Source organism: Phodopus roborovskii, unplaced genomic scaffold, assembly GCF_943737965.1.
Source record: "Phodopus roborovskii unplaced genomic scaffold, PHOROB, whole genome shotgun sequence".
Lineage (NCBI taxonomy): Eukaryota > Metazoa > Chordata > Mammalia > Rodentia > Cricetidae > Phodopus > Phodopus roborovskii.
In genome coordinates, this window is record NW_026126639.1 from 4,840,153 (window position 1) to 4,852,400 (window position 12,248).

A 12,248-nucleotide genomic window follows, 5' to 3' on the forward strand; every position below is an offset into this window, starting at 1 on the left:
ATGCTATTCGAACTAAACCGATGTTTTCAGTAGGAGTGGAATGGTGAAGCACATGTGCAATGTCCGAGAGCCACTCACCTCAGCTGGCGCCTTGATGCATGTAACCCCTTCCCCCCCCCCCCCCCCGGGACCTCAGCAAACATGAGACTCATTGTTCAGAGGTGAGGACACTCAGCCAGGAAGCCAAGGCCGCTTATCTAAGACGCTATTATTTCACAACGCCTTCATCTCTAAACCTCTCAAAGTATGGGAGCCCACCAGCGTGATATCGAATGGCTGGTCTCTCATATACAGATGCCGAATCACTTCTGGAAAATCAGCCATCTATTTTTCCAAGATTTTTAAAAGATATAATTAGTTCCCAAACCCCAAGGAAATGAGCCTGCCAGATAACCTTATCTAATGCAAGCAGTGTGTGCAGAATTACTGCTGTCTTAACTAATTGCTGGTAACGGGGCTCGGGCTGGCCTGGCCTATTACAAGCCATTAGCGAGGGTCCTGTGGCTTTACCGTACTCCGTTTCCATTCCCACAACTCACGGCATATGCTACTCACTGGAAGAAAGCCAGCATTTCTGAGTAAAACGTATCCGCCCTAACAATGTGGATATTATTATTCCAGAAAGCAAACTGAGGATTCAACAAGATCTTACAGTAACGACCAGAACTGGGAAATGAGGATTTTCTTTGGCCCAGCAGGGAGAAAGCTCTTCGCTGGGGTGATGAGAGATGTGAACGTCCCTCTGCAAGCTGAAAATAAATGACGGAGGGTCTATATGCCCTACAAAAAAACCATCTGGGGTTGCAGCTTCATTTTTCACAGAAAACCTTATTGTCTTGGGTCACAAGGTGTCTACTGACCAGCCAGACCACGTCGAAGTTATACTCTTAGAGAAAGGTTTCTCCTCTCTACATTTTGTTGAGCAGGGCAAATACACCATAATCAGGTTCAAGTCACTGTTACCGCCGCGTGCCTCTGAAGGGCTAGCAGTCCATCTTCACTCACTCCACACAGCCTCCAAGGGAACCCTGTCTAAATCTGTGACTCCAGTCACCAAGTACATTTGAGTGACATATGACTATCATCAGTTAACGACTCTTCCTCGTTTATTATTTCTATGTGTGTCAGCACTTGCCTGCGTGTATATATGTTAACTGAAGTGTTCCTGATGTTCACAGAGGGCACTGAATCCCATGAAGCTGCAGTTATGGGCCGCTGTGAGCCCTCAAGGGTGCTGGGAATAGAACCTGGGTCCTCTGCGAGGGCAAGTGTGTTCTTAACTGCTGAGCCATCTCTTCTGGCTAGGGAAACTTTGTTATATCTACTACACAGCAGACAGTGGTAAAAGTTACCTCTGTGGACGGTACACACACTATATTCTCTCAGTATGGTCAAATGTCTGGCAAGAAGGATTTACTCTAGCTCACAGCTTCAAGGTGGAGGCGGCCATGGCAGCAACACCATGTCACAGGGAGTCTTCACACCTAAGAACAGGGAGTCTTCACACCTAACAACAGGGAGTCACCCTAGGCTAAGAGCCTCAAGGCGCCAGGGACCCGCCTTCTCCATCAAGGCCTCTAGAGCACTGTATGAGCCTTTCCAGTTTTGCCAGTGGTGGAAGCAAGCATTCAAATCCATGAGCCTAACAGACATCTCGCATACAAACCATACCACTGAGTTCCCGAATGGACCCAGACTCATGCCCTCAGTTTCTCCTTAGGCCCTGTCTCCTCGGCCACCAGCCCTGCAGCCCTATCCCTGTCTCTTGCTCAATACCCACAACTACACAGGCCTGAAGACTAAAAGACGCCCCATGGTCATTGAGCCCTTTAACTCTTCATTATCGAGCCATTTCCTCAGTGCGTGCTCTTACTCTTGCTGCTGGAGAATGAATCCTTCTAGACTTTTCTTTTATTTCCAAGATATCTTGTCATTGCTTATAGGTCATGGGTTTGCTTTCCCTTAAAATTGCATTCACTGTCCCCACCCCACCCCTAACTGGCTCTCCTGATCCTGCTCTCGCTCTCTGTCCCTCTCTGTCCCTCTCTCTGTGTCTTTCTGTGTGTGTGTGTGAACGTGTGTGTGCATGTGAGTGTGTAAGCGTGTATGTGTGCATGTATGTGTGAACGTGTGAGTGTGTATGAGCGTGTGTGAGTGTGTGTGTGTGTGTGTGTGTGTGTAGGTCAGAGGACAAACTGCAAAGATCAGTTGTCTGCTCCCACAGTGTGGTCTGGGAATTGCATGTCGGTTAGGCTCCTGACCTCTCAACCATCACTTTTCCCAGACACAACCTGTGGCTCCTCCAGCTCTACCCATCAGTCTCCTCCAGCTCCCAGGTCCAACCTGAAGGCAGCCTCCCTTTCTAGGCCCTGTGCTTTGCAGCAGGCTCCACCCTGTTCTGCAGTGTTGCCTGGTGTGGGGCTGTCACTGCATTATTACTGACTTCCAGTCTCCCCTTCTGTCTTTCAGCTCAGTTTCGAGGAAAATGGAAGCATTGGCCTCTGTTCCCAGTCCTTGGGGCCAGCCCAGTGCCTGGAACACAGCAAGCACTCACCTGTGTTTGCTGAGTGAATTTATCTTTCAGACACAGAAAACTGCATTTTCAAGGCATTTCTGGTGGCACTTCCAGGACTGTAAATTAGACACTAAGAATCCCTATTCCTGGAAACGGGAGAGATCAGATGTCCCCTGCAAAGGCTGTCTTGTCTTCTGACTTCAGCCTCCCCTTCCTTTAACATTTGATGTGTGTGTTTGGCCTTAGTTAAGTCACAGACACTGGCCTTGGGAGGAGGTTTGAATTCTACTTCAAGTCCTTATTTGCTCAATGCCTTGAATGAGCCTCAGTTTTCCTGTGACAGGTGCATTATGTGAATAAGATTATGTACAACCCTGCAAGCTTAGACACCTTTCTCTGGAGCTCTCCCATTCTCCCTCCCTCTGATCCTCCCTCCCTCTCTCTCTCCTTCCCCCTCCCTCCCTCCCAGTGCATATACTGCCTGGACAATATTCCCTGCCGTCCCTTCTGTCAAAATCCCCATTTTTATTTAGAGGCTCCACTTCACTCACAGTCACGTCTGTGAACCGTCTCTGGTGCAGAAGTCACTGCTCTACCCTCTCTACGCCAGTGGCTGTCTGCCCTGTTTGTTTTGTTCAGCAAAGTGGCCACGGTGCACCAAACACTAACTCGGAAGACACCAGAGCACAAAACCATCCTGTGAATGTACTAGCGGAGTGTGCCATAACAGTAAAGAATAAGGAAACCCGTGCGTGCAGTAATTCATGGCTTCAACAGAAACGCTAGAGGATGGGGCCCATTATGGAGGCTTGCACCTATGACCCTGGCATGCATGCGTGGGGCTTGGGCAGGAGGACTGTAAGCTTGGGGACAGCCTGTGCTACAGAGTAAGCCCTGGTCTCAAAACCCAGAAAAGGAGGTGGCGGCGGTGGTGGGTGGGTGGGGGATGACGCAACGGGATGGAGGGTGGCAGGCAGTGCCGGCAACACCAACGGGCCAGGCTACAAGTGCCAAGGCCGTGGCCAGGCGAACAGAGTGTTTTCTGAACAAAGAAACAAGCCCTGAAAGGCCAGGTAGCTGAAGTGTAGCTGGCTATGGTGAAAGGAACCAGGGAAGGCTGGGAGCAGCCTGTGCGGGAGGTCCCGGAGGGACTCCACCCCGGGGGGACTCCACCCCGGGGGAACAATGACTCATGTGACTTGTTTTACGTCTCCCTGGCAGACGGGGCTCTGTAGAACAGATCATTGGAGGGTCTGGTGCGGCGTGTCCCCCAGAAAACCCTTCCTTGTCAGGTTAACAGAGGCAGCCTCTGCAGGCACGGTGCGCCTGTCGGCCTGGGGAGCCCTCCCTCGCCAGCCAGCTCCTAGCCAGTTCGCTCTTCCTATTAGAATTCCTCTCAGCTTCCCTGCCGGCCACCGCAGGACTGTCATCTGACTTCCTGTCTCCCAGCCAGGTCTACTCCCTGCCCTGTGGACTGGATTCTTACAACTGCTCCTCTGTAGGGGACCATGAGTGCTGCTGGGTGACAAGGGGCAGCTGGGCTGGCTTGCTCTCCGAGGAAGCAGGGCTTCTGGGTTATACAGGGGTCCTGACCAAGGCTTGCGTGGTTCCTGCGTGTGGTATACTGTGGTCACGGCAGCCCTTTGGGTTCCCTGTGCTACACTGGGCAGGCCATCTCTAAGCTCCGGCCTCCTTCAATGTGTAACGGGGGCGGTGCTGTCTTGGATGTTGTGCAGCCTTGATAGACAGTCAAGGTCATCTGTCTCTGTGGTATCTTTAGCTTGTGATGTTTTTATTGGACTACACTGCAATTCCTCAAGGGGGCTTTGCTCATGTGCAGAACACGTTTGGCTTTTGGAACAGGACCATGGGAATACAAAGATAACACAGAACAACACCCTGTCAACAAATTACCCACTATCTCGAGACCTACAAAGGTCACCTCTCCCTCCGAGCCCGACTCAAAGGCGTCCCCACCACGAATGCCTGCCCTAGGACAGCCAGGGACAGTGGGGGGGGGGGGGTCTCTGGGGTTTTAATTCAGTTCACCTGGCTTCTGTCCTGTGTTCTGATTCTATACGCATTTTATCAACGGCACGATTCACAAGCAGGGGTACAGCGTGTGCCTCTACCCCACTCCCACGGGCTTGTTTCCTGGACTCCGCTCAGCTAGTACTCTGGAGCTGCGCACACTCCTCCCTGCTCCCTCCCCCACCCCCACCCCCGCAGCCCACTTCCACCCACCAAAGGCATTTTGACACTGTGCCGCTCAAATCCCTTTGCCCTCACCTACTACTGGAACAGAGTGTGGGGTGATGATGGGTCCACACGGTGGGAGGTAGCCACGCCGCTACATCCTCAATTTCTGTTTTCCAACAACAGCCGAAGGGGTTCATACAGGGGTGAACACGCATGTTAAAAGGTAGCAATTTATGGGCCTTCCACACGCATGCTAAGTAGAAAAGAACATTGCACTGGGTAGCTCCTGCACTGCCAGTGCAGCCCCAGGCCGGAACCAGAGCAGATCCTTCCAAACTGAGGACACTTACATTGTGGGCAGCAAAGGCGGTGGCTGTCGGAACGTGCGCACCGACTTAAATGTGTTTTGAATCGCAAAGACCCCTTTGTCTTGCCACAGAAACATTTCTAAAGAGAGTCTTATTAAAGCCCCCAGAATCTTTAAAACAGGCTTCAGTTAAAAATGAAGCAGTTACAAAATTGGATTCATTAGATCCAATTTACAAAATCAGTGCAGATTAGAAAGAACAGGATCGGAGCATATAATTTTGTAATTATAACACATAACAATAACGCAAAAATGCAGTTGGAAACGGCACTGGACAAAGCAAACTGCAAGTCAATCTCAGACGATTTGATGTCTTCCATGAACCCAAACATCCCCTGCCCTTGCCGGTTACCGCTCATAAATACGGTTTAGCTAAACAAGACCGATTTCAAGTTGCTGACTCAGAAGTCAGCACTGGAAAATGGAAACACGGTACTTTTTTGTTTGGTTGGTTTTTGGTTCCTTGTGTGGGTACAGCGGCGAGTGATCAGCTTTCTTATGTCTCATGCGAAAGAAGATGCCACTTGCGATCACACATTTTCACGTTCAGTTTGACAGGACTTAGAAGACACACTCTGGGTGTGCCTCTGAGGACATTTCCAGAGCGGTCTATCTGAGGAAGACCCTTCCCCCGCCCCCTCTCTCTCAAGCTGCCCTTTGGGTATTTTACCACGGCAGTAGGAAACTAACAAACTCTCTTTCTCCAGTCAGCCTACGGCATCAGGGCAGGATCCACCCTTGAGGCTGAGTTACACTGAAAGCCTCATGCATTCTCTCCAGGCTCCTCCTGAGATGTGTGGAATGGGGTGCTTGGTGGCCACACAGCAGGGGCAGGCCACAGTGAATGAAGGCACTGGTCTGATGGCGTGGGCGACAGCATCCTGAGCTGCGTCTCCACCTTCTGGTGTTAAAGAAAGGAAAACCTGCTTCCCTGATGAGAAATTCCAATTTCACCCTCCCGGAGTGGCTATTTTGGTGCATAGTTCTATAAATTATGTCCAGATATGAAAGGGCTAGAAGGAAATTACTCATTCATTAATTCACTTTTTTTGTTTTACTTATTCATTCAGTAAATGCTGTAAGCTTCCCTAAGGAAGCAATAACTTCTTATTTAGCTGTAAACATCAAACTTTCAGCATAGTCCTTAGCATGTTGGGGACAACCCCTGTCTACCGAACTGCTTCTAATATTTATTTCGGATATCAACTGCCTAGGCTGTATGCACAGCAAAGAGTCAGCAATACCTTACAAAGGTCTTCCATAAAATTATAAATTTATGTGTGTGTCTGTTAAAATAGACTATTGTGCTACCAAAAACATTAATTAAACTGTCTTTACCAATACTGCAGAGATTAGGAAGTAGTCATTAAAGGTTGAATGAACAGAGGAGTGTAGAGGTGTGATATACTATCAGGGTGGCCCTTCAAAGCCATGGTCACAGGACAGGTAGCTAAGGGATCCCAGGGACCAGGATACAGCCATCTCCTGAATACACAGGGACCTCCTCTTACATACAGCTCTGGTTTGGTGTGGGCCCTTTGTCAATTAAGTAGCAATATCACCAAAGCCCCCAATACATCTCCTCAGATGACACTGGGAAATGTCCCCCAGTTGCTGGGGGGTGGCTAAAACCCTTGCACACTTTGTCCAGTCATCTCTGTTCTGTTTGCTGCTCCTAAGATGCTGTCCTTTGGGTGAGCAGATGGGAAATGTTTCCCACAGATGCTGTCCAGAATGTGTAACCACAGCCACGGCAGAGTTCCTAAGGGGACTCATTTACCTTTCCCCTGCATTTAGAAAGGTAAATGTGGGGGAGCAGACAAAATACTAGATTCTTCCCATCTCAAAGGAAGAATGAAGAGCAAGCAGCCATAATCAGAAGTCAGAAATGAGAATGTCTTAAAGACTTGCCAAGGTATGAAAGCTCTATTTACGCACAGTCTTCTGGAGACACACAGCTACCGACAGGCAAGCAAGTCAACACTGTGTCAACCCACACTTTTAATAGGACAGTGCCCAGATGGATGGATGGATGGATGGATGATAGGTAGATGGGTGGATGAAGGCTGGATGGATGAATGCATAGCAGACTGTGGCCAGTATTATGTCTTTGTTTATCTAAGTAGGCGACTTACTCCTTCGGGGTCCGATCAAGAGCCAGTCTCCTTAACCCCTTTCCTTGTCCCTCATTTCCCCCTCTTGTTAGTTCCCTCCCCTCACCTCGCTCTTTACCTCACTCTCCTACACCATTCTTAGGACTGAACAGAAGGGCCAGCTGTCCTCTAAAGCCAGAAATCGTCATTCTCCCAAGAGGCTCCCCTAGAACACCCACATGCCCACACAAGACGTTTTGAATTGTTGATTTGGGAAATTCAAGGAATCTTTTGAAGCATGACTCTTGTTTGCATGTGACAATACGAAACTTCTAGATTTGGGAACTGAGAGGTCCAGTGATGACTGGAGGTTTGGGGTCAGGGTTAAGGGGTCCGAGGTCAGAGACATTGGTGGGAAACTTCACTACACAGATGATCCCCGAGAAGATGCTATCTGTGCACTGGAGACACAGATTCGATTGGATAACAAGGATGATGTCAACAATGTGGAAATTCTCCAGAGACCGATAGCCTATTTAAAGGCTCACACACAAACAACAACAAAAACAGAGCTAGAGCATCCCTCACCTAAGAGAGGGGCAGGGAGAGAGACAGGCCTCTGATCTCACAGTTGGAGAATCAGGACGGGCAGAGGCAGCCCTCACTCACCGTGATCATCTGAGCCACGTAGCTCTCAGGCCCTGTGTACTCTGTCGGGTCCTTCACCCTCACCAGCACGATGAAGTACAAATAATGCCACATGTTGTGCTCTGACTTAATGTGTTCCTCGAAGGACACCGTCTTGTTGTCAAACTTGTCTCTCTCCAGGCCTGCAAAACACAGGAAACGCTATGCATGTAACTTTTCCGTTAATCAGGACTTCTTCGAGTAATAAAAATGACCATTATTGAAAATCAACAATAAACCTGCTCTCTGGAAGCGTGTGCCACTTTAAAAATACGGTTATAATTAAAAACAACAATACAGAAAAGCTCTAGATAAAAGAGGCTGTGGTTTATAGATCATTCCCAACTACAGTTTATTTTCCTCCCCACGACCCTTGGGGATGTGCAGTTCCATTACAGAGGTCAGAGCTGCAGGTGATCCTAAATGTAGCCATATCAGAACTTTAGAATTCAACCAGGCCAAAAGTATAATGGCAAGAGAAAATGATGATCAAGAAAAGGAAACAGGGCTCAGTAGGAAAAGCGTTTGCCACAGAAGCCAGGTGATCCGCATTTGATTACTGGAGTTCACAGGAGGTCCAGTTCCATAGAGCACACCTGTAACCCTAACACTCCTACTGCGTGGGGTGGGGGAGGGGGGAGGGGGGGCAGAGAATTGCCTGGAAACTTACAGGCATCACAAACACAAGACCCTGCCTCAAAATAAGGTGGAAGGCAAGAAATGACTCCAAAGCTGTCCTCTGATCTCCACATGTATGTACTATGGTACTCACACAGGCTGGTGCACATACATGCATACACACAGAGACAGAGACACAGACACACACACAGATTTCAGAAAGAAAAAACAAACAAACGGAATGCTGGCTAATTGTGTCAGGAAAGAGAAAGATTCCTTTCTTTCAAGGCCGTGGGTTAAAGGAAAACGGCTGAGTCATGCCTTCAGCCACTTGCAGCCAGCAAAGCCTTTGATCAGAGACAGCCCTGGGCACACTGTGTAGAGTGAGGACTCTCCTCGGGGACCCTAGTCTGTGATAGTCAGAGAAGCCGGGGCTGCTATGGCCACTGCAATTCTCAGGTGTCCTTGCCAGGGTTACTGCTACTGTGATGAAACACCATGACCAAAAGCAAGCTGGGGAGAAGAGTTCGTGTGGCTCACATTCCCACACCTTAGTTCATCACTGAAGGAAGTCAGGGCAGGGACCTGGAGGCAGGAGCTGATGCAGAGGACATGGAGGGAGCTGCTTACTGGCTTGTTTCTTATGGCTTGCTCAGTCTGGTTTCTTCAAGACCCCAGGATCATCAGCCCAGGATGGCACCACCCACAATGGGCTGTGTCCTCCTCCATCAGTCACTAATGAAGAAAATGCCTTACAGACTTGCCTGCAGCCCCACCTTATGGAGGCATTTCCTTAATTGACATTCCCTCCTCTCTGACGACTCTAGCTAGTGTTAAATTGAAATAAAACTATACAGCCCAATTGATCCCTTGTCAACACAAAAACATCATTGTAAAATCACCACCTTCCCTTTCTTGTTCATCCCCAAGATCACACATTAATATAAACATCACATTATAAAATATTTTACAATCTTAAAAGTCCCACAGTCTCAGACTCAAAAAACAGTTCTGCCTCAAAAAACAAACAAACAAACAAAAAAACCTGAAGTCTCTCTTGAAATCAAATGACTCTAAACTGTGGGCTCCTATAAAATAAAGAAGTAAGGTAAATAAATTCTTACTTCACGAGGGAAGAGCCAGAGCACACTTACAGTCAGATCAAAGCAAAACCAGGCTCCAATAGTGTGAACCACTCAACGGCCCATGCCTGGGATTCATCTGTTATCTTCTGGGCTCCTTGACGGGGCGCGCGGGTCATCTCCAGCTCCACACTGTGCGCCACGCATAGCCCATACCCTAAGCTAGCCATGGTCCACTCCACCGTCGCTGCTGGTCTAGGTCATCCCATGCACGGGCATCTCCAAACTCTGGGATGTCATCATGGCCACAAGCCACTTCAACCCTAGGCCTGCCACTGCCTCAGAAGCTGCACCGTTACCAAAGGCCTCCTCGGTGTAGGAGAAACTGCGGTCAGCCTGCCCAAGCCGCGGTCTCTCTGGCCCCAGTGCCCAGGCCAGCACGTATGAGCATGCGCATCAGGCACTTCCTCCCTGAGCCAAGCTGCCACGCCTGCCTCTACTCCCAGAGATGCTGGTGGAGAGACACCTGACCAGAGCCGCCAATGAGGAAAGGACATGCAGCAGGGTCAGCCGCCTGAGCCAATGGGACCCTGGGAGGGGGTACAAAGGCGGAGCTAACGTCCTTAATAAACCAGGAGTGTGTGAGCTGGGTCACCTGCAACACACTTCTGGCCTCTCACACTGCCAAGCCTCAGCTGATCTCCATGACCCCTCGTGCCTTCAAATCAGTAACACCCGGGTGACTCTTGCATTACCAAGTGCAGCCTTCCGTGTGCTCTCTGACGCACTTGCTGAAGGCTCCGCCCCAGGGGTGCTATTTCCTCAGCCCCCCCCTAACCAGCATCCGTTGTCCGAGCAAAGCAAAGGTTTCCCTTCAATGGTGCTGGTCTCTTGTTAATCACAACTAAGTCAGCCCCAGCTGGCCAGAGCCACAACATCTTAAATCAAACTAACAAATGGCTCTGACAGCCTTCGAACTTCCTAAGCCGGGCTTCCATCATACACAGTGACATCAGGATTCTTGTCTCCCAAGCTCCCACAGACCAGCCCACCCAGCTCTCAACACTCAGTGGCTTTTCTAGCCCAAGGTTCCAAAGTCCTTCCATGATCCTCCCCAAAACACAAGGTCAGGCCCGTCACAGCAGTACCCTACCATCCTGTACCAATGTTGTCCTTTTCGGTAACCCTATTGCTTCCATGAAGCGCCATGTCTAAAAGCAGACTGGGAAGGAAAGGGTTGGTTTGGCTTACACTTCAACAGTGAAGAGAGTCAGGGCAGGAACCCGGAGGCGGGGGCTGCTCTAGGGGCCATGGAGGAGTATGGCTAACAGGCCTTCTTGAGGAATTATGGAGGGGTGGGTTGAGTAGTCAGACTTTTTTTATTGCAATGAGGAGCTATGGAGAGCGTGAACGGAGAGGACGGGAAACATCTGTGGGAAACGGGTCTTATTGCTATGGAGACAGGGTGACAGGGCTGAGTACGTCTTTGCTATTCCGATATTGGAGAAGACACCAGGAAACTGAATTCCAATCCTGGCTGCTCCTTCCCTGTGCACATTTCAAAGGTCACTCGGACAGGAAAAACCTTTAAACACTTACAAAACAAGTCCATTTTAAAATATCTGTCCCCGGTGATGGGTTGACTTTTTAAAATTGTTATTGGATTTTTTTTTTAATGAAAATGATATAGAATACAGCCATCTCATGATTGTACCTCACTTTACTTGACCGATCAGTTCAGCATGTCCGGCATGAGCTCCAAATTCCCTCCCTTCACAGCCTCCTCTCTTTAATTAGTGGCTACTTACTCCAGTGTTGCTGTCCAAGCCATTATCCCAGGAATCATCCTTGACTTTTCTCTGCCGTTCCCAATCCACACTGTGTCTGTGTTAACACCTCCTCTGCTGATGCTGCGGTCTGAGCTTTTGCCTTCCTGTGCGCGTGGGTCATCTCATTAGCTGCCCAGGCCTGCCTGTGTCTACCTGTGTCCTGTACTCTCGGCAGGGAAGCTAAAGTGACTCTTGGAAAGCCTGAACAATATGGAGCATTCACCTTGGCTACGGCCCTCACAGCAGCCCCTCTCGACAGCTGCAGAAAGTGGCTTGCATAACATTAGTTAAAATATAGACGTTAAAGTGTCCAGTGCCAGCTGAATTCCATATAGATGGTGGATGACAGCACTTGGGGGCGGGCAGGGTGCCCTACTCCATCTGTCTCTGACCTGTTCATCGGAGACAGGTTCTCATATTGAAGCTGGAGACAAACTGGCAGCCAGCAACCCAGAGATGCTCATGTCTCTGTCTCCATGAGGCTGAGGTTAACAAACCGGTGTGTGGCTGTGCCGGGCTCTTCATGTTGATGCTGAGTTCCGAACTAAGGTCTCATGCCTGAAACTTTGGTCACTGAATCATCTCACTAGCTCTAAAATGTTTTCAATGGATTAAGTGATGCCTAGGGAATAGGTCTGGTTGTGTCCATGAGGCTGTTTCCAGAGAGGGCTAACTGATAGGGGGAAACCTCCCCTGAATGTGGGAGACGCCACCCCTGTCTCACACAACATTTCTGTGCCAAGTGGCCTGGTTCCTCTGCTGCCCCGACCTTACCTCCGCGCCTCCCCCTGCTGCTGCATAGGCAGCCATGCTGGCCTCTTTCCCTCTATTAGGGGCCCTGGCTAGGCATTTCCTCTG

The 12,248-nt window shown here is 49.5% G+C and overlaps 1 protein-coding gene across 1 annotated transcript in view; it reads right to left on the reverse strand.

Moving 5' to 3' along the window:
- Itpr2 (inositol 1,4,5-trisphosphate receptor type 2) overlaps positions 1 to 12,248 on the reverse strand; it is a 356,230-nt gene that overhangs the window by 32,895 nt on the left and 311,087 nt on the right. Inside the window, exon 55 of the mRNA XM_051173394.1 lies at positions 7,844 to 8,004. Within this exon, the coding sequence (XP_051029351.1) occupies positions 7,844 to 8,004 (161 nt within the window). The remainder of the gene's footprint in view (positions 1 to 7,843; positions 8,005 to 12,248) is intronic.